At 39.9% G+C, this 23,410-nt stretch overlaps 1 protein-coding gene across 3 annotated transcripts in view; it reads right to left on the bottom strand.

The window, feature by feature from the left end:
* Positions 1–3,534: 3,534 nt before the first annotated feature.
* Positions 3,535–23,410, bottom strand: part of ARHGEF3 (Rho guanine nucleotide exchange factor 3) — a 174,216-nt gene continuing 154,340 nt past the window's right edge. For all 3 annotated transcript variants that reach the window (XM_068981850.1, XM_068981851.1, XM_068981852.1), the window contains 6 exons: positions 22,308–22,404; positions 22,071–22,147; positions 16,967–17,224; positions 11,338–11,508; positions 7,924–8,110; positions 3,535–5,707 (listed from right to left, as the gene is read on the bottom strand). In XM_068981850.1, the coding sequence (XP_068837951.1) occupies positions 5,355–5,707; positions 7,924–8,110; positions 11,338–11,508; positions 16,967–17,224; positions 22,071–22,147; positions 22,308–22,404 (1,143 nt within the window). In that variant the 3' untranslated portion in view covers positions 3,535–5,354. The remainder of the gene's footprint in view (positions 5,708–7,923; positions 8,111–11,337; positions 11,509–16,966; positions 17,225–22,070; positions 22,148–22,307; positions 22,405–23,410) is intronic.

The following is a 23,410-nucleotide window of genomic DNA, read 5'->3' as shown; positions in this document are numbered from 1 at the left end:
ATCTCCATTTCATTAGACATCGGCTGAACAGAATATTAAGGATGACATTTTTCAAAACGTCACAGGTGAGACAGTTCATTGACATGTAGGTGTGTTTGTGTGTGAACATGTATGGCGAAGTGGACAAGTTATCCAGAAGGCAGGTCCAGTTTTCTGAACTGGATGATCAGTTCTCAAAGATAGAGTGCCATTTCTAATTCCTCGCTAACCCTCCAGGTCAACTGATGAACTGTTGCTTCCTGTGGGCAGATCTACGTAGCTGACTGATGTGCAAACCAATCTGGAAGAAGGAAATAAGATGCAGTGAGCACTGACTACTGTTTCACAAACTTGTTTGCATCAGTACCCTCTAGGTACATTCAACACAGTTGACTTTTCTCTTTGTGTGTTCACATCGGCAAGGTTTCAAACCTTCGTGATCTTCAGATTCTTTCTGGTGAGTTGGGGCTTGAGTTATCCTCTTCCAGTTCCCAATACTGTAATTCTAGAATTCTGTCAATAAATGAGATAGCGTGAATTAAATCAGTCAACCACATCAGTGACAGGTGATAATCAATAGCTTTTCCCACAAAGCCGAGAGGATCCAGGTGAGACAACACACCCAAGTCAACCTGTGTGGTGAGCTGTTCTCTTTATTAAATCTCCAAGGGATCCTCAGGTTTCTGGAGAATTAGTTAAAGGTGGAGGTAGACAGAACGTAAATGGGAAGTTCAACAGCCTGTGCACCAACACGGTGGGCTGCAGTTTTCTGGAACCACAGAGACTCTGTTAAAACAGGATTGTAGTTAAGAAGAGTTCTGCATGCTCAGCTGCTGCAGATGGTGCTAGGAATGGAAACGAAAGGAGCTGGTGGTGGTGACCACTAACCAGAAGCTGAAACCACACTCTAATTTTGCACAAAATTGCTGGGTCTGGCTCTTCTCTTTGCTTGTGACTTTCATTTACTCTGAGACAATTATATTTAGTTGTGTGTCCAATAACATCTTGAAAACAGACTGAAGAAAACCATTTACCCTCAGTCATTTGTACTAACCCACAAAATGTCAGTACAAATATCTTCTAATAGACTAGTAGAGACATACGCTCTAGTAATAAAGTCAGTACAATCAAGGGAATCAAAAGTGGAGGGAACATCCAAAGTAGCACTGGAGAAGGACGAGGAAGATGAAAAGGAGGGAAGAGCAAGAAAAAGAGAACAAGGAGTGAGTTTTCACTTGGGAAAAAATTTGGACTTACTTTTATTTATGTGAATATTTTGAGTAATCTAGAAATTAATAGCATGTTGACAAAAATGCTGATGGCTTATTAAAAAGATAAGATTAACTACCAGCCTTAATGGGCCAATATGCTACTGAGAATTGGCTGTCCAGTACTTAAAACTGCTGAACCTTAAACTAACCATTTTAATTAAAAAAAAAAAAAAAAAGTGGACTAAAATTCCAGGAAGAATTTCAAAATGAAATTTCCCTGCTATTATTTGGCATTGAGTTCATCAACAGTAACCTATTCTAACAGTGATATTAAACACTTCTTTTCTATAACAATCATGACATCCTCTGACACCAGTACAGATTCAAGATATAGTTGTTAAAAATGAATAAATGAATAAGTGAGTAGAGCCAAAGCAGTCCTGAGAAAGACAAATGGGGCTGGATTAATCAGACTCTCTGACTTCAAGCTACGCTATTAAGCTACAGTGAACAAAACAGTTTGGTACCGGCACAAAAACAAAAATACAGATCATCAGAACAGGACAGAAAGCCCAGAAATAAACCCATGCAGTTATGGTCGATAAATCTATAATGCAGGTGGTAAGAGTATACAATAGACAGTATCTTCAATAAGCAGTGCTGGGAAAACTGGATAGCTACATGTTAAAAAATGAAATTAGAACATTCTTTAACATCATACACAAAAATAAACTCAAAATGGATTAAAGACTTAAATGTAAGACTGGACACTAAAACTCTTAAGAGGAAAACATAGGTAGAATACTGTTTGCCATAAACTGCAGCAAAACATTTTTGGATCTGCCAGAGTGATGGAAACAAAACTAAAAATAAACAAATTGAATCTAATTAAACTAAAAAGCTTTTGCAAAGTAAAGGAAACCATAAACAAAATTTAAAGACAACCTAGAGAATGGGAGAAAATATTTGCAAGCAATGTGACTGCCAAGGGATTAATTCCTAAAATTTACAAAAAGCTCATGTGGCTTTATATATATATATTTATATATATAATATATCCTCCCCCTGCCAAAATGGGCAGAGGACCTAAACTGACATTTCACCAAAGAAGACACACAGATGGCCAGGAAACACATGAAAACATGTTCAATGCCACTTATTATTAGAGAAATGCAAATCAAAACTATGAGACATCGCCTCACATCAGTCAGAAAGGCTATCATCAAAAAGTCTACAAACAATAAATGCTGGAGATGGTATGGAGAAAAGGGAACCCTCCTACACAGTTGGTGGGAATGTAAATTGGTACAGCCGTTATGAAGAATGGTATAGAGGTTTCTTAAGAAACTAAAAATAGAGCTACCATATGATCCAGCAATCCAATATATTCAGAGAAAAACATGACTGGAAAGAATACACGCATCCCTATGTTCAACTGTAGTGCTGTTTACAATAGCCAAGACATGGAGCCACCTAAATGTCCACTGACAGACGAATGGATAAAGAATAAGCGCTACATATATACAACAGAATATTAGTCATTAAAAAGAATGAAACAATGCCATTTGCAGCAACATGGATGGACCTGGAGATTATCATACTAAGTCAGTCAGACAGAGAAAGACAAATATCATGATATCACTTCTATGAAGAATCTAAAAAACAAAAGATACAAATGAAATTATTTACAAAACAGAAACAGACAGATTTAAAGGATGAATTTATGGTTACGGGGTGGGGGGAAGGATAGTGGAAGATAGATTTGGAGTTTGGGAATAACAGGTACACACTACTGTACATAAAACAGATAACCAATAAGCACTTACTGTATAGCACAGGGAACTCTGCTCAATATTCTGTAATAATCTAAATGGGAAAAAAATCTGAAAAAGAATAGATAGAGGTATATATGTATAATGGAATCACTTTGTTATACACTAGAAACTAACACAAGGTGGCTAGTCAACTATACTCCAGTGTTAAAGAGTAGAGAATCCTTGAAAAAATAGATGTTAGAAATATGAGTTCTACAAGAGCTTTAGTAGATCAAATCGAAACATTTGTTTCAACCTGCACCCTATCGTAATGTGTATTTGGGTACAAGCAGAAATTTTGGAGAATCCCAGGGACGGGGGAGCCTGGTGGGCTGCCGTCTCTGGGGTGGCACAGAGTCGGACATGACTGAAGCGACTTACTTAGCAGCAGCAGCAGCAGCAGCAATTTTGGAAAGAAGCTCCCAGGAAGACAACTGAAGTTTGGTATTTGTAGGCCAAACAGTATACACCAAGAAAATGATATTTTTAATGTAATTTATTTGAAATGCTTCCAGAAAAGTTTAAGGCCATTATACAAAAACATTCATTTCATGAAAACATTCATTGACTTTCTTCTCATAGGCCAGTCCTTGACAGATCTCTTTTCTCAACATGCTGCCCAAAGTGGCCGATGGCTCCTTCAAAGAATGATTCATTCTTTTCTTCACCATCAAACAACTATTCTTGGCTTTTCTCTGCTTCTGTCTGTAGCAGATTCAGTCAGTCAGTTGGTAAATCAATATCAACTTAAGAAACAAAGCAGTTTTAAATAAACTTGTAATAGAAAAAAAAATTCACCAAGTTTAAAATCTATAAATACAGAAATATGTTTTACAGGGTAAAATTGACGACTTCTTTTATTTTTGAAAAATAAGTACTATACCTTGTTTTTACACTGATAAATCTCGTCACACAGCTTTCTGAATGCACACGATAGATGTACATAATAAAATGACAACATAGTATTTACTGCTCTCCTTTGTGTAAACTTGAAAGACACAGATTTTAAAAAAAAAGCTTTTTGGCAATAATTTAGAATCATTACTACTAGTGCTGGTGTGGGTACAATTTTGCACCAGTCATCTTTAACATTTACACTCACGCAGAGCTTTTCGGTGTATTCAGTTAACTTTTTTCAAAGGTCTGCGGCTCACCCTACATTGTAAATCAAGGCTGGACAAAGAGGTTACTAGTTTGGCCGACGCATGCTGATTGATGACAGAGTTAATTAAGTCAGCCTCTGGAGAATGTGATTATGATTCTGATCCCAGCACAGAGCCAGTGGTGGCAAATGATGGCCCGAAAGTGAAGCAGGAAAACCCCAGGCTCTGATCTTTCCCAGAAGGACACTGGACTTTGCTTTTCTTTTTTAATGCTTCCGACACAAGGTCACGATGGAGGACTTCTTCCAAATTCTTCTCACATGTTTCTATAAACAGAGTCACTGACGCAGCCACAGCCTCTCCGTCATCTCTTCATTCATGCTCTAAAATATGAGTGGGCTGAGGCAGAGGAAACAAAGTGAAGAGGGCCTTTCTGCTATTCCTGCCAGGTTTTCCCAGGCCCGACGAGTTCTGTTCTGATGTTTTAGGCTAGAAATGCCTATCTAAGGCCAGCCAGCATCTATCGCAGAGCCCTCCTCATACAATATACACTTCAGTTCAAGATTCAGAGTTGACAGCCGCTTTTGTGCTGATCCTTTTAAGGTCAGACTTTATTTCATGTCCTAGTAAATTATTGCATCAGATTTGTACTGGATGAAATTGCAAGGTCAAGAGAGCGCTTCTTCCTTTGCGAAATTAAACCTTCAGAATCCCCAGGGATGTTTTCCTGCTTTTTGGTTGGATGATATCAGACCGATTTAACTTGAAACAATGATCTTTCCCGGTTTCCTTCAAACACCATAACGATTACACAGGTAACTTCCTCATGCCCTGTTTGCAAGGCCCTTGAAAATTCATGCCTTTAGCTATTCTGTCAAAGAGCTAGAAAAGTACTAGAGAAATGAGGAAGGATCCTTTAAAAGTAATCTATATGAAACAGCAGATTAGAGGCTGTTTTCTATTTTTTAAAATCCAGCAGGACCAGTGAAAATATTGATAACTTGTTCAAGTACATATCCACCCATCCAGACACTTGGGAAAAACAATACAGGGTAACAGTTGCCACAGATTCCAGCTGACACAAATTGGCAGTTACAGTACTAGAGACAAAAAAGTACAGACAGAAGAGACTGGGTCAACACAGTCACAAAAGTGTGAAAAAGTGCTTCTCCAAACCGTTCCACATGTGGAATGCAAATACTGTACAGGTAAGACACAGGGCAGCTTCCAGGAAGCACACGCTTCTGTCAGACGTTGCTTTCAACATGCCTGCTGTTCCCACAGGAAGAGTCTGTCTGTTCCATGCGCTCACAGTCGAGGCTGACCTCACTCGTGTCCATGCTACAATCCGATTCACTGTCTGATTGGTCCATCTGCTCAAGTTTTGTTTCTCCCTGTGGCTCCCTGCTCCCGGTGGCGGGATCTAGGAATGGTCCCTCAGAATCAAGGACCGTAGCCTGCCCCGTGGCACACAGAACTGTTTCTTTGGCTTGGCGAATACAGTTGAGCCACTGCTGTTTGTTGAATGTGTCATTGGCTTGTAATGAGTGGGTCTGACTTTGGGATCCATTTTTGAAACTCACTCTGAAGAAGTTTTTAACTAGAAAAAAGAACACACAAAAAAGGTCAGTGGACAGATATTTCCGCAGGTCAAAGATAACCTATGCGGTGACACTAACCCTGGTATTCAGGGCGAGATCACTCAGTGATTACTAAATGTCCTACTATTTCAGGACATGGCTCGGCTCCACCCTGCAGCCTCCATCAACCAACAGGTGTTGACACAGGTCTGGCACTCATTGGCCTTCCAAAGCTATCAAATCAGTACAGAACAACTCTGTCTGGGACCCTGAAGTACCGGGTACCAAACCTGGCCAAATATCAAAATCTCCAAACAACATGGTAAAAATACAGATCCCAGGGTCCTCCCCTTAGGGATTTGGATTCAACAGATCTGGAGTCGGGGAGGGAGGGGGAGCTGATAATCTGTCATTTTAACAACTGCCCCAAGCTAAAGCTTTTTCAAGTTCAAGATGCTCTTTGTAACATCAAACAAGTCCAAGATCCTCCACATGATAGTACCTGTGTATTTAGTATCCGATGACTGAGAAGACATGTAAAGATAGAATTCTTTTGTTTTTTTTGCTGCACTGGGTCTTCACTGTAGTACACAGGCCTCTCTAGTTGTTACATGTGGGCTCTAGGGTGCATGGGCTCAGTAGCTGAAGCACGCGTGGGCTTAGCTGCAATATGTGGGATCTCAGTTCCCGGACCAGGGATCGAATCCGCGCCCCCTGCACTGGGAACTCGGAACCTTACCCACCGGACCATCAGGGAAGTCCCAAGATACAGACAGAACTCTTAAAAGTTTGGATTCATTTTAAAATGAAATGACATTCTAATAACTGCCAACAGGAGCTATATGCATTTGTTTCTCTAAAATTTTTATTTATTTATATATATTTTTGTCCATGCCATGCCATGTGGCTTGTGGGATCTTAGTTCTCCAAACAGGGGTTGAACCCAGGCCCTCGGAAGTGAAAGCATGTAGTCCTAACCATTGGACTGCCAGGGAAATCCTGGAGCTATGTGCATTTAAAAAATGATAGTGCACAATATGGAAGATATTTGATTTAATTTAATAACAACATTAACTGGCATTTCATGGGCCCCATGAGTCACATGCATGTGGTTCATGGACGTGTCTGAGCTCAGTCAGTCCAGTCCCCCTGCAAGGTCCTTGAGGTCAACACACTGGCTTCAGATAAATTCAAGCTCCACTCTTTTCTGTGAGGCAAATGCCTTGACTCCTCTACATTTCAGTTTATTTGTAAAATGGGGAAAACAAAGAGATTCAACCTTAGATGGTTATTATGAGGGATAAACATAATAACATATGTAAATGCTCCTACATTGCTATTGGAGAAATGTAAGTACTACTACTGCTACCAGTACTACCACTAGGGCAGAGGGGCTGGTGTGGAGGTAAGAGGCAGCGTATATTAACTACTTGGACAATATGACACCAATATTAACCCAACAGGCTCAAATGTTACTTGCTCAAAGACGACTTCCCTGATCATTTCATCTTAAACAGATCTCCTATTGCTATTCTCTGTCTCCTTAATGGGTTTTGGTTGTTTTTTTTTTTAAAAAAAAAAACACACCCAGAATATTTAGTTATTTCTCATCTATTTTCTCCATCACAAGGTAAATTCCACAGGGCTCCCCAAAAATTGACCTTTGTGGTAGACCAGTGTATACCAGTGCCTGGCAGTGTTTGACACATAGAAGACCCTAGATAGACACTGCTATCTAAGGTTCTCTTGGTTAATTCCTTTGTTTACTAAATCTCAAGTCAGAGAAGCCCATTCAAGTAATTACAGATAAACCCTCGGCCCAGTTGACCATAGTTGTGCCTCTTTAGACACAAGTCAGCTATGTGAACTCCCACTGTTAAGCGGCTGCAGTCACATAGAGACAGTCTGGTCTTAAGTAGGCTTTTATCCAGTGGAAGCAGTCAGAGAAAGGGAGCATAGGGGGCACCAGTCATGCTGGACAGAGGTCAACTCAGAGTGTCTCACTTAATCCTTAGAACAATCCTATGAAGCAGGTATGCATGCATCCCCACTTTGCAGATGGGAAACTAAGGCTCCTAGAGGTTGAGTAAGGTTCCACAACCTCTAAGTGATGAAACACAACTGAGATGCAATTTGACTCCAAGGCCATGGCTTGTCTCTTTCACCAGCCGGCCATTCCCTGCAAACCACCACTACCAAAGACATTCCACAGGTCAAGAGGGACAGCCATCCGTACTTCTCTCATTGTTGCTGAATGCCCCGCGTAGGGAGCCGCCCAGCCTCACTTCCCCATCCTGTAAGTCTTCCAGCAGGAGGTTCTTCATGGGGATAGGCTGCCGGTACAGCTGGTAGCAGAGCTGCTCATTGTGGGTAACGGCGCGGGTGATAACAAGCACTTCTTGGAAGAGGAAGACATGTAGTTTCTGGAAGAAAAGAATACACAGGATTCCTTTAAGCAATAATCTAAGGAGTTGATAAGTAGACCTCTGGGGATAACAGGTCCCTGGGTACCAGTTTCAAACTGACCTATGAACTTCTCAGCTCAAATCTACCTCCAGGAGAACACCAGTTGGGGGTTGGAGGCATTTCCAGATGCATCCATTGCCTGTCCTGTAAGAGCACCTCCCAAGGGCCCCAGTGAAGAAGGCCTTTCTGCCTACAGACACCTGCATTCAGGTCTGCCAGCTACAGGGGTGTTCACAATTCACAACACATGCAGGCATACATGGTTTCTAGTACTTTTATTACAGGAATATTAAAAAAGAAATAGAAACCCCATAGAACAAAGGGTGTAATGGAGGAAAAAAAAAAGTCAGTCCTTTCCTGGCTTTAGTTTATTATATCCAGTACAATTCTAAGAGATCAAAATGAGCAACAGTCCATAAAGGATGAGACTGGTATATCTGAGCCTAATATTAATCTTTGCTTCTCAAACCCGTAAAACACTCATTCATTCCACCACAGAGCTGATTATCAGCTTCACCCAGGCACCCTGGCTCGGAACACTGCCCATTCCCGAGGAAACCAGAGTATGCAGCTGTAGCCATGAAGAGAGACAATCAAAGCAGTTGTCCTTCTTGGTAAAGTTCATAAGAACCTCAGTTCTCCGAAGAGGTTGTGCTTAAAGGACTGATGACTGATGTGTGTGTTGTGGGCAAAAAAAGAATCTCGAAAATAAAGGCTTGTCTCAAAACCACATTACAAAAGCAATTTTTCTGAGTGGAGCTGGGGTAAATTGGCTCCATTCAACTCCAAGTGCCAGACTCTTCCCACAGCTTGGAAATGCTTAGGAGTTGAAGTGAGATGATCCATGATTCTGCAGCTAGGTTCTGGTTTTCCAGCAGTAATATTTGGGAATGTCAGCCTAGGAGTTTCAAGGAGGAGACCAGAAGAATAGGGCTGAAAATTCACATTAGAATCCTGACTTGGGGTCAGGGAAGCACTTTCAGTGTTATCAGATAATTTTACATTTGGAAGAAAAGATACTTGTGGGCCATCTACCCCAACCCTGCCACAGACTGACGGATGGACAGACACACACACACATACATCAAAAACTGCAGAAACGGAAGCTCAACTAAATGTTGGCTTGTGGAAACAAAGGATGGTGGTTCTGTATTGGTGTGTATTTGGGGTAGGAGGAGGTCTGAAGACCGCAAAACAAAGAAAAGCACAAAATAACCAAGTAAGGGCTTTTTTCTCTGGTGGTGGAGGGGAATGGTGAAGGGAATGATAACGGGGATTGGTGAGGGGAGGTGTGAGTCACTGTTTCATATACTAAAAATAATCAGAGATTGTTACACTGCTTCTACTTCAAATCTCTCTTCTAGCCAAGGCAGGAGGTTTGAACACTGATTATCTGGGCAACTTTAAAAAAATATTCCTTGTTTATGAATGTTCACTGAGAGTTCCTCTTCCTAGTTGCAGCTCCTTCCTGCCCTCAAACTACTGAGACTTTTTCCCCCTGACTCCTGACTTTATCCATGACTTTTACACCTCCATGGGGAAAAAGCAAAGAAGCAAACAAAAAAACAAAAACAAGTGCCCCCCTTCAATTAAAATCTTTGTTTTCAAAAATCAATCTGCCTGAAACATGAACTAGGTAGGGGTCATCTTTAATGACCCAGGCACAGCCGACCAGAGTCTCAGCCCTTGATTGATGGACAGAAGGAAGACAGGCCCCCGTTCCATACAGTGATGCTCCTTTCTATTCGTCACAGGGCTTCTGAGGAACAATGTTCAAGGAGTTGGAGTATCAGCCATTAGAAGTCTACCAGTGCTTTCCAAAAATCAGCGCAAAGCAGAACGCAGTTGCCTGGTAATCAGTTACTCCCAGTCAAACAGAAACATCTCTTCAAGCAGTGGCCTGTGACAGGTCTCACAACCTTTGTTGCAACATCAGCTGGTTAGATCTACAGCAGCACTGATAATGGACGCTCTGACAAGTCCTCAGTGATTTCAAATACCATTTCCAAGCCTGCTCATAAATGTCACTTTATAGCCCAGGTCAAAAAGGCAGCCTCTGAATCATCAAAGCTTTATTAGGAGCTTTTCCATCAAGTTTTGGCTTTCATTCTAAGGGTTGGCTAGATACTAAAGATGAAACAAAAGAGAAGTGGAGACTGTCTCAATGGCCTTCTCAATGCTAAAATATGAACATACGTTATATATAGTACAATTGATATATAAAATATGTTATATATAAATGGATAAAAATCATGGAAATACTGCATATTCGCATTATTTTCTATTGTTACATATTTTAAAAAAGCCTGGTGAGTTGACTCAATTTTGATCTCTCTATAATTCACATCCATTTTTCCTTCATGTAAACATTTATTCATTCATTCACTCACATATCCACCTAAGACTACTCACTGCCTTAGTATATGTCAGGTCCCCATGAAAGGGATTGACAAGGCACAGTCTCCACCCTAAAAGAGCATGATAAAGTGGGAAATGCTAACAGATAAATGGAGAATCCCAAACTACCGTAGCAAGCCCTCCAGGGGAGATTTGTGCAAGTTGCTATGACAGGAGAGGAGGAACAATTTCAATATGTACAGAAGAATAAAAGCCAGGAAATGGAGTGTTTACAAGTCAGAGCTAGGTGCAGAGCTGATGGTGGGTAGGTTGCTATTTTAAACAAAACACAAAAATAAAAAACTGGTCTCAAAATGTCAGTTTGTGGATAGGCACCAACTCGTAAGAAGAATTTCTCATAAAGCTAAATGAATTCAATTAAAGAACTATCTATTTTTCTGAGATCATATACTTTTAACATCCTATTACAATCATTTATTACTTGCTGATAGCAAAGTGGGAGGAGATAGTAATTGTTTTGTGTTTGTTTTTGAGGGTCAACAACAACAACATGACCAAACAACATAAAAAGCTGGCAACTCTATGATGGTTTCCAAAATTTTTCTGAATATGTACTGGTGATGACATTTAAAATATATGTATAAATAATATATAAAATAAATTTAATAATATATGATCCTGTGATATAAAAGACACTTGAGAAAGTTTTTGTCTAAAGAACATGATTCTGCTTACGGAAGGCATTGTAATAGGAGGCTCAATATCACATGGATGAAGGGGTCAGGGAGGCTCAGGATGAAATCACTGAAGGAGAGCAACTACTCACCACGCCCCGGTTGTTCTTCAGTTCACCATGACAACACAGCACCTTTGAGTTGTCAATTAGAGAGTCTTTCTGGCCTTCCTCCAAGTAAAGAAGTCGCTCTTTATAATAGCGGCATTCAGATTCTCCAGTCTTGATATTGATTTCTGCCACAATTCCCTGAATGATGTTTATCTGTAAAAACAAAAAGGAAGTATGGGGAAAGTAATCAAACCATTCACATCAACAAGGCCCAGGGACTTAACCTTAGAAAGTCGCTAAGATACACTTGGATCTAATTCTGAGATCGCATTATCTAAGCTGCTGCTTTGGGAAAAGGGGGAAAAATGCTTTTAACATACTGTATCTATCTATCCATATACCATCTATATACATGTACACATATAAATACGTATATATATATTTGTATTAAATATAAAATCAATGTTGATGTGGAATTTTGTCTGAGAGAAAGAAATGTGAAGTACTGCTTTCAATGTGCAGGACTTATAGCCACTAGGCTCTGTATCATGCATTTCTTAACATATGCTCAACACGGTAGAACAAAAAATATAGCCAAGGAGAGAAAACAAAGCAGAATATAACAGTTCAGAAAAGAGATGGTCCTTGTGGATTTGAAACCCAGTTGCAAGGTCTCTCTACATGTATTTAACCTACAAACAACACATTCAAATTGGGTGTGAATAAATAGTTTGGGTATCATTTAGTGAAAAACATAACTCATTTATGAAGAGCAGAGAACTAGGAATGGAAAGAAAGGACACTAGGAGTAAGAATGGAGATGATTTGTCTATATACACTCATGCCCATTCCTACAGCACACTCAAACAAGACAGGGGCAGCGTGATTTCAAAGCAATGGTGGATGCATTACGGTTAAATACAAAATGAAGCAAAACAAAACAAGTGAACAACACTGAGACATGTTCAGTGGGCATTTATCCCAATGTGGTGGTGTTTTAGCACATGAATGATAAATCTAAAAATTAGAAAATTCTAGAAAAAAGGAGCAATAAATTAGTTGAGAAAAAAACTCAAAGACACCAATCCAAGGCAAAGGAATGACTTTCTCAGCAGAGACTTCTGTCCCTTAGTAGTGAAAAGACCAACAGTCCCATCTTTCTTGCGGTGGGTTTAATGGAAAACAACAGATGAGAAATGTGAGTAAGGCCTCTTCTTGGTTGCATTGATTTAATGGAAAAACAGACCAGTCTTTGAAAAGCAAGGTTTCAAAAGAGGCCTTTACTCAGCTAAAAGCTACCAGACTTTGTTCAAGTGGCAGTGAATTCTAAGATTGTTAAGTAATTATTTTTCACGTGCCTCGTGACCAAAGAAACTGGATTAAAAACTTCTACACAATTATAGCTTTGGCACTTCCATGCAGTTCAACAGAAGATCTAGCTTTGAGCTGATGTCTGGTGACTGCATCCTAAGGACACAGGTATAATCTACACGCTTTAGCTACTAACAGTTTCAAAGATCATTTATTTACTCTTTTCTGTTTTCCAAATCTGAGTGTAGTACTACTTGATAATTAAAAAAATAAAACACATTATTTTTAAAAGTATAGGTTCTTTACTTCATATAAAGAATTTTTTTGGTCTTTGATGTCAACCTAATGTTAAGTACAAGTGCTGTGAAATTAATCTGAGTTTCAGTAACACAAAACAAGTAATAAATGGTACACTTTGGTACCCTAACTTTCTCCTTGTTTCTCTCCTCCTTGGTTTTCAAAGATGACTGGTTATTTGTTGCTTTCAAAAACAAACAAAACAGAAATTTCACAAAATATACTGAAACTATGAGTCATCTTGCAAATTAATTCAATTAATGTTTGTTGAGCATCTGTTCAGTGTCTGACTAGGTGGTGGCATTCAAGGAAACGAGACAGGGTCCCTGCCCTCAAGAAGCTTAAAATTCATGGGCAGTATCTGAACAATTGTTCTGTGTCTACCTTATTTTTCTATTTTATTACATTTTTAATGTGAATTGAAACTCATACTTTTTCCTTTTTTTTTTTTTAAGCCTGAGCATTAAGTGCTGTGGCTCATCTTATCAGACATTACTAGGTGTACCTGGGCAGCTGGAATTAATCAGTATTTGAGTCAATTTTCTGAATTTCCTGCAAGAATCCAGGAAACCAGAAGAGGATGTATGATAGGCATAAAGCGACGTTCATTTCCTAATTTAACTCAGGAACTGAACAGCTGGCATATCACATGAAGATTAATAAACTCAAAAGCCACAGTGCTTCCTTAGGCAGCTATGACTACTCTCAAATGCTGCTTCTTTCTTTGGTGTTTGAAAAAAACACAAAGAGAGACAAAAGAATGGAAACATTTGGTGTTATTCCATATTCTGTATCTGTATTTATTGTAGTGACTCTGGGCCTGCTTTCATTTATTGAAAATACTGCTTTTGTACTTATATTCAGTTGTATACATAACTAATATACCTGCATGCCATGTCTAATCTCTCTGTACTAGTTCTCAAGAGGAAGTTATTTTGCAGAATTGCACCAAGGAATAAAGTTACACATAGGATATTGCCAATAACGAACAATCATGGTAGTTGCGCATTTAAATTTATCGTTGCATTTATTTGGGTTCAAGCTGAAGGGCAGGGGCTAGTAAAGCGACATGATGAGAGATATCCGTAACAGAATAAGGATTAAACCCCCACATGCTGGAATCGTCATGCTCAAAGTAGACTCTGAAAGCCCTGTCTGTCTGGCCCCTTGTGAGGTAATATCATCTACTCGTTGGCTCCTGACATGGACCAAGAATAGCAGGTTTCACTGTAGTTGCATCAAAAAAAAAAAAAAAAAAAAAAGAGGACTGTTCTTTCCATTGATTCCAGTGTTGTTGTTGTTTTTTTTTTTTTTTAGGGAATTGGAGCAGTGGCAGGCAGAGGGAAGAGACGGTTTACAGGATAATTTTCTACAGAAACAATCCTTAGAATACAAAACAGTAAACAACCAGATCTGGAATATACAAGTATCCAAAGTCCTATTTTAAGATGTTCTCTTTAGGGGGAAATTTCTATCAACCTTTCAAAGCACTATTAAGCAATTCTAATACAGATGTGGTAGTTTACACACTATATTAAAAAGGAAGATCTTTCCTTAGATCCAATCATAAGACTGAATGCTTGGTGTAGAAGAAATTTATTTAGAGTTCCCTGATTTTTTCTTCTCAGAGGAGGAAAATTTATTCAGGGGACATATTAGTTAAGCTACAATGGTAGTGTGGATTTTATGGTTATCAAACATTCATGATGCATTCAAGAGTACAGGGCTAAACATTTCTGTTCATCCAGGATAATGCCACAAGGATTTTGTAAAGAAGAGGAAAAAAAATTGCTGTGCCTATACAGTGTAAATGGATATTTAGAAGACTTGCTTTGCAGACATTTTCAAATGCAGGTATACCATGCTTCACACCTAAATCTGCATGAAGAACTTGGCAAATTTGCCTGAAGAATTTTATGCACTAAGGAAACTGGTGTATTGCAAACAATCATATTCTTATCTATCTGTTTTTAAATTCAAACTTTAGCTTACTTTTTTTTTTCCTTCTTGTTTTTAAACAAAGCATTATTCTTTCGTGCTGCCTTTTAAAAAGAAGAAATCTTTACTGGAAAACCTAGAGTAGGCTTGCGTTCTTCACAAAAGTAATTATTTAGACTAGTTCGAGTTCCCTGTTGTTCTCATTCCTACAGACCACACACTTGCTGGGATGAGATATGGAGAGGAGGCCACAGTATTGCTCTTTTGAGTAATAAAAACAGACATGAAGTGAGCTGGGCCTCATCTCGGGCCTGCATTCCCTGTTGTGCTGGACTGGGAGCCTGGTCTGTATGCTGGGCCTGCCAGACACCTCACACACCTTGTGAATCAGGAGAGTCTTTCCTATTCTTCTCTGTCCCTACACGGACAACTGGCCCAGCTCTGGATTGGTGAGGCCTTCCACAAAGCCTGGTAGCTAGACAGATTTCTGTAGTTCCAGAAACAAGAGGGGCTTAAAAAAGTAGCCCGTCTTTCAGCTCTGTGGCAGAGGAGCACAAAGAAGTGGAGAAGTCATAAGAGTGGCAGTTTACACTGACAAGGTTTGGATATCGACTCCATTACCTGTTGGCCCAGACTTGGGCGAATTATTTAATGCCCCCATGCCTTATCTGGTAAAGGAGAACAGCCCTAACATGAACAGCTTTCTCATAGGTTAGTGTGAGGGTTAAATGAGATACATAACCCATTAGATGATCACATAAACATGATTTACTAGGTATTCAATACATGTCAGCAGGTGTTATTGTTGTTGCTGTTACTATTTACTACTGTTGTTGTTACTAATTACTATTGAGTTGGCCAAAACGTTCATTTGGGTTTTTGCCATACCATCGTACAGAAAACTCTTTGGCCACCCGATGTTATTAAGCCCCTCTCTGGGAAGAGATGGGCAGTTTGCTCCACCGACTCAAGGCTTTTGATTGATTTTCCAATCACCTCTGTTTATCAGCTTGTTACTGTCCCAGATCCAGTCAGGGAATGAACTATTAGAACTGGTCTCTGCATCCTCACTGCTAACTCCCTGAGCAGGTTTCCAAGACTACGCATCTGGACCACTGCAACATCCTTCCAACTTGATTCCCTGTCCCTAGTCTCTGCTGTCCCCTGTGCTACAGACGCAATGTTACATGTCCAAGATCACACAGCTTGTCAGTGACAGCGCTGGAATTAGAACCTGAATCTAAGCTACTTAAGAAACAAAAGCACAAGAAAGGAAAAGGGTCTCAAATTGATATTTACAACTGCATACCCAATGTGAACCACCACCCTCAGTCCCTTCTCTTGCTGTTTTCTGACTATTATCAACCCCAGACAAACTGGTCAATGGCACTCGCTGGCATGACGTACCCTAGCATTTCTTTACACCTTTGCCCTGGCTGTTTGCTCCTCTGGCCTGTCATCTCCTCTACCCTGTCCTGCAGAGCACTGCAACCAGAACTGAGCTCTCTGAGCAGAACGTCACAGTTCACCACATCCCATGATATGGATCTGATTTTTCCTGGTCTTAAATTGCTGCTAGGGAAGAATCCATATTTCCCAAACCATCCAGCCCCATACCCAATACAGTCACTGATGAGTAGATTTGACTAGGCTCTATGCATTAATCTGGGGCCAAGGACAGCTGGGTTTCAAATGGGTGCTGATTTCACAAATGGACTTCGGTAAAAGGCAAAAGGCAACTTCCATTTGCTAACTAAACAAAGCTATTCAATTTAAAATCTCTACAGAGATCTTACCCTAATAATCAGGAATTGCAACAGACAGATTATAGAGTCACCTATTCAGAATCAAGAAACTTTAGAATCAAAGGGACTTTAGAATGCATTTCATGTAAATACTGCATTTCACAGATTAGGAATAACAGTGATTGACAAAATCAAAACATGGTCGAGTCATGTTGGAAACCAAGATATGTGTATGCTTTAGTCCCTAATAAACCACCACCCTCAGTCCAGCCCTGAATCCAAGATTCCTGTGTCCTAGTACCCAGGGACCCTTCATTCACACATTTACCCAATCTTACAACCACTGGGGAAAGACCAAGGGGAGAAAGAAAGAAACTCACAGCTTCTTCCAGGTGCTGCTGATCTGGATTATCATTTGGTGTGTGTCTCAAGATTTCTCGAAGAAGCAGAGGGTATTTCACCAGACGGCTTCGTGGAATATCCAGGAAATTCCAGAGATCTAGTTTTCGGCTAAAGGGGGATTCTAAACATCGCTGCAGGAAATCTTGGACTCGGTGATCTTGTTTTTTGTGGTCCAGCAGAGCTTTGGCAGCTACTTGATTGCTGCAGTAGCTGTCGTAGGAGCTGAGACAAGGCAGCTAAGAAAGGAACATGAAAGGAGGGGTGCAGCATTAAAATAAGTATGCTCTGAAGCTACACGCTGACATCACTCACTGGGACTCAACAAAGCCTAACTGCTCTCCAGGCCTGCCCAACATCTCTCTGTTTGCAAGGCTGGAGGAGACACACATGGAATCTTCAAAATGGCAGGCAATAGACAGACAGCTCTTTAGGCTCCGGCTTGCTTGCACAGTTATTTTCTTAGCGGCATGTTTACTTTCTTGGTTATTAAGACCTCAATAATTTGTTTGCATTTCTGTCAATCTAAGCTAGACGCAAAAGAACTGGAATTACTGTATATGTGCACAATTCAGAATTTTCCTAAATGAGGATTACTGCATATGCATACAGAATTGTCTTAAACTTTCAAAAGTATCTGGTGAGAGGAAAGAATATTTTTTAATAAGGGTTCTTTTAAAATTATTAATAAGAAACTAATCTAGAAGAGTTGATGGCACAAAAAGAAAGGAGTCAGACCCCACAGCCCAGACTTTTGCATGGCCCAGAGCAAGCACCTCTACCTACATTAGTTTTAAAGTACCTGATTTCAAGGTAGACCAATTATAAAGAAATCCAAGAAGTTAAAAGTATAATTAGTAAAAAATTAGATACAGAAAGCATTTACAAACGTCTTTAAAAGTAGTTCTGACAGGCCAGAATATACCTTATGGTTAATATCACAATTCCATGCAAAGATTATTGTTGTTGTTGTTTAGGCACTAAATCTTGGCTGATTCTTTTGCGATCCCGTGGACTGTAGTCTGTCAGGCTCCCCTGTCCACGGGATGTTTCAGGCAAGAATACTGGAGGGCCAACATTGCCATTTGCTTCTCCAGGGCTCTCCACCCCTCCCCTGACCTGGGGATTGAACCTGCATCACCTGAACTGGCAGATAGGTGTTTTACCACTGAGCCACCAGGGAAGCCCTCTGCAAAGAATAAACTTTAAGACGCTGGAACACTTTTGAGTCCATCATCTTCCTTCCAGCCAAATACTAATTTCCCTGACATATCCCATTAGTCACAAGGTGCAAACACAAGGTCAAAGACTCAGTGAAAGGGCTGCTCATTTCCCCTTTCCACTCCTCCCTATGATGGCACCCTCATGTACAAGCTGTCAGCTTCCAGAAGGTCATCAGAGGCAATAAAATGCAGCCAATGGTCCTGCAGTGTTTGCTTCCCTCCCTGGACTAGGAAGTCACATCCACCACAACGCCTGTTCTGTAGAAGGATTCAGTGTGAGATGGTGGCGAGAGGGTCTTTCATTTTTGCATCCTCAGTGCTGTGCACTAGGCCCACTATACAGCAGACAAAGTTTGTATTTTGAAAGAACTAATAAATGAATGTTTAATGGATTACTGGATTAGATAACATTTGATGGTTTATGAACTCAGCTTAAAAATAAGCTGCAGCAGCATTTGAAAAACGGGTCAAAGTTTAACTGTCCTGCTGCTTCTTTTACACCTTTTATTGAAATTATTTTCTCAGTGACTGACATCAGACAAGATACCATGGAAGTCAAGTTTAAAAAGTTCACTGTCGAGTTTAACATTTCTTGGAAACGTCTACCTTCCTTACATGTAATGGAAACAGAAAAACCTCTCTATTTAAAAGGGCTGCAGAAATTCTTTTCTCTATGCTGTGTTTGAAAGTAATAATAATTGGGACTTTTACACACACAGACACACCCTACATGTGGCACTGTGGCTTGTAATTCAGATCTTCAGAGTTAATTCGAAAGAGACTCAGGCCCTCTTAATTTCATTTCCATTTCCTTGCCTTTTAAAAAGACTTGGAAATGGCCAATGTTTTCATTATGGAGAAACAAATCAGTAGTAACCATCAGATGTAATCCAGCTAAGCACCCCGACCACGCTATCGCTTGCTGTCCAATGGGCCGTTACTCTCTCTGACCATGCCGCCCTGCTGCCATGGCAACCAAATCTGGCTCTGATCCTGTGTTCACACCTGACAGGGTCCTCATTTCCTGAGCATAACCTGAAAACCTATCTGGTACAGCTCACTGGCTAGAAAAAGCCACAAGTGATCTATAACCAGATAGGGAATGAAGAATACACATATCTTGGTTTCCAAATGCAGTGCAATAACTCTAGAACAGGGAGAACCACATTCAAAGCCTAACTCAGTTACTAGCCAAGGGACCCTTCAGAAGCCTTTCTTCACCTACAAAATGCACATACTAATATCCTCTTTTAGTGAGATGTTGAGATACAGCAGATAAAAAGTATTAACAGGAGGTTGGTTCCCAGTTGAGAACTGGTAGCTACTAGCTGTTATTATTTATTATGGTTTAGAGAAGCCAAACTACTTGCTTAGCTGGAGGCAAAACCAGTCTGAAGTGTGTTTGTCCTTCCCACAACCCCTGAGAGTTCTGAAGTACTCCCCATCTTTTAGACTATCAAGAATTTATAAGGAAATGCTTTCTCTTTTTTCTTTTTCAAAAGAAATTCTTTCTACCTTCCTAACATTATGAAAAGTGATAGAACAAAGGTTTTTTTTTTTTTGCTTCCGTGTACCCTGACTCTCTCTTTGGAATGAAAATTTAATTAGAACCCAAATTAACATGAGAACTTGCTGCTCAGTAGCACTGATAAATTATTTTATTACTAAAAAAATGTTAGCATGAACATGTAATTTGGGAAGCTGTTTCTTTATGAGAAAGGGAGGTTTATGAGAACAGGCCAGCCCATGGTTACTGATCTCCAGTAAAGAAGGTGGTTCCCTGAAAAAAACCCACCACTCTCTTTAAGGTCTTTAAAGTAAAAGCAATTGATTCATTCTAAGGTCAAAAGGACTGGTCAGGGCAATCCCACTTGTGCAGCTTACTTGTTTAAAAGAGCTTTTTTGCCCACTTTTTTCCTTTGGGGGGAAATAAATCAATTTTTCATGGGTGGAATGGGCTTTGACTTTTCTCATTCAAAGTCTACTAAGATGTTTATTTTGTTCTGTTAAAAAGACCAGAACTCAAACAGATGCACCCCTTGGTTTACAATGCCCACTCGCACGGACACATCTGCAGTGAAGAGAGGCAAAACATTTAACAGCTCATCAGGCCTGATAAATAAGGACCATTTCCCACGAGATCTGGTAACAATGGGCCAGTTGTGTGATTTTAGGCTGCTCTTCAAGCTGCAAGTTCCCATTTGATGTCTAAGTGTCCAGACAGCAATGGACTGGCATGGTCAAACATCTTTGGTGTAAGTACAGAAAAGGACTACAAAACCTACCCTCAAATCAAACCAATTTCCTAACAAAAGTGCGTTTGTTTCAGAAAAAGAAAAGTAGCAGACTGCGTTCATTTTTGCTTCTCGCATGAACAGACAATTTGTATATGATGTCTAAGGAAACCTTATAGTTGTACACTGCCGTCTCATCAAAAACAGGAGTCATCGTGCCTTTCTGAACTTGTTCCTTCTCCCACCAAAGCAGTCCACAGACTGAAGAAGTTTAAGAAGCAGTAGGGCACACTCTCTCATCTCATTACACCTCCTCTGTCTCCAGCTGGCTGACTCTTTTTAGAGAAATTTTTTTGTGGGCTAACGAAGTTAAGACATCTACCAGGGCTCATAATAAAATGAAAGTTGAAAAAAAAAAAGATGAATGATCTCTCTTGAAATATTAAGGCACATTTTCTAAATTATTCATCTTAGAACATTACTTGACTTTCATATACCCTTGGGATATTTCAGCCTCAGTGCTAAAACTGACTCCTGGACTAAAGCTAAGTCATGAAACCGTCCAAGTTTCTTGATCAAGGCAATAATGGAGAAGCATTAAGGTAAGAAAAGCTTACTTGGTGGAAGATTTAGGAGGGTTAATATACAAATAAAATGTAACCTGATAAACACAACTCACATGGTAATAGGATTTATAATCTTCACACACTCTCCAAATAGTGGAATGACTCTAGCACTGCTACTGTGGCACTTCCTGCCTATTCTGGAACACTGTGTGGATCAGAGGGACCTCATACTGCCTGGAAGAAGTCTTCAAAGTAATCTGCTTTCATTATCTGCTTCATGACAAATGAAAAATACCTGGGGCAGGGGTGGAACACTCAAGGACCTACAGAGGGAAATAGAAATGCATAATAGGGAGCAGCGGGGCCTGTGGCAAAACCAAAAGTGCACACCTTGTCTAAAATAAACTACAACTGAACCACCACTGTAAGCACTTAGTAAAACACTAACTCAGCCCCAGAACCAACCATAATCTAAAGTCACAACTGATTTCCTCAATTATGAAAGGGTATGGGTTATGTTGGGGTACACATCAACATAATACCCAGCTCTCGTAAGAAGTTACTTAAGATCAGATATATGCTAAACATTAACAGTATTTAGTTATTACCTTGTCTATGAAATGACATTTGACAATAAGGAAAAAAAATTTTTTTTTTGGTAGCACAAATAAAGCTTTTTTAGTGATGCACAGGAAGCTGTCGTTAAATATTCACTAGGATGAAAGAGGTAATAGCTATATTTGTAATTGGAGTGATATGAATATTAATTAGTTTTACTTAATTTGATGTGAAACTAGTAACAATTTCATGTGTGCCTTTACCTCTTTCATTGCACAAAGGCCATGTTATCTTTAAATGCAATTCATTTATAATAAGAAAAACACTGTTTCTATGCTCTGAGGTGATAAAGGCTAATAAATATAAATTAAACTAGAAACTTGCCATTTTAATTTTTCTGATGTGAAACCAAAAGTTTGCCTATACAAAAAAGACCAGCTAAAATGAAACTCCATTGACATTACTGAAAATCATCTTCAGTCAAAGCCAGAGAACTTTTCTTACCCAGCCCACGAGGATGGGACCGACGTGCTCAGTCGAGCCATCGGGCTTGCGGACATCTCGAAGCTGACTAAGGAGGTCTGGTGAGAAACAAACAGAGTCCTTATTTTGTTAGGCACTCAAAATATGAACAGGGCTAGGAAAGTCTGGGTTACTCACGTTATTACATAACCATGACTTGTTATAAGACAACTCAGTTAATGCTACAAGTCACGACTCATCCTGGGAACAAAATTATACCTTCATGGAGAGGAATCAGGGAGTCCAGTGTTCCAAAAATTTGATTCAACTCCTGTTCTGTCATTATGGAGAGTTTCAGCATAGGGTCGTGATAGGCCTGCACAAGAAGGGCAAGAGATGGAAGCACGCATTTACAATCAGTAAAAGCAAGCTGTTAATGTAAATGGCTTCTGAGAGGCCCTATGCAGTAACAGAGTATATGGCTTTCCCCAGTGACTTCTCCCATAATGCTGCACAAACAGCAGATGGGTGTGGTTGGAGCAGATGAGAATCTGGTATTGCCTTCAGCCTTTGCAGTTGTTGATAAACTAAAGCTGATTTTTTTCAAGCTTTTTTTTTTTTTTCTTTCCATAGTATATCTTACATCTCAGAAAGGGCAGGAATTCTAAATATAGAGCAGATTTGATTTATATAATGTTTTAAAAATTAACCTTATTGAAGGTCCAGCAGCTTGAAAAATTCCTACTGTGTACAAAATTAGTTACCACTAGGTTATTTTTCAGTCAGTCCATATTTAAACTGTGAAGTGGGAAAAAGGTGCTTGGCATCCTTTACTATGAAATTGAAGCAGAGAGGGCAAAATCTCTGCCAATCTTATCATCTCTTATTAATGGTAAGTAAACCACAGTTCAGTTCAGTTGTTCAGTTGTGTCCGATTTTTTGCAACCCCATGGACTACAGCATGCCAGGCTTCCCTGTCCATCACCAACTCCCGGAGCCTGCTCAAACTCATGTCCATCAAGTCGCTGATGCCATCCGACCATCTCGTCCTCTGTTGTCCCCCTCTCCTCCTGCCTTCATTCTTTCCCAGCATCAGGGTCTTTTCCAGTGAATTGGTTCTTCACATCAGGTGGCCAGGGTTTTGGAGTTTCAGCTTCAGCATCAGTCCTTCCAGTGAATATTCAGGACTGATTTCCTTTAGGATTGACTGGGTTGATCATGAATAATACATGCGTACACAATTATACCCAAGGCACTGGAAAGACAGACTGCACAGTCCCTGCCTTCAAGGAGTTTTATAAAGCTCACTGGGAAGATTAAAAAAAAAAAGGTGTGGAAAAATTAATATTAAAAAAAAGTTTAAGATTAAAAATAGGAGAGAT

This window comes from Capricornis sumatraensis, chromosome 10 (genome assembly GCF_032405125.1).
Source record: "Capricornis sumatraensis isolate serow.1 chromosome 10, serow.2, whole genome shotgun sequence".
Taxonomy (NCBI): Eukaryota; Metazoa; Chordata; class Mammalia; order Artiodactyla; family Bovidae; genus Capricornis; species Capricornis sumatraensis.
The sequence above is the reverse complement of the archived record's forward strand: the minus strand, read 5'-3'. Positions and strand labels throughout refer to the sequence as shown.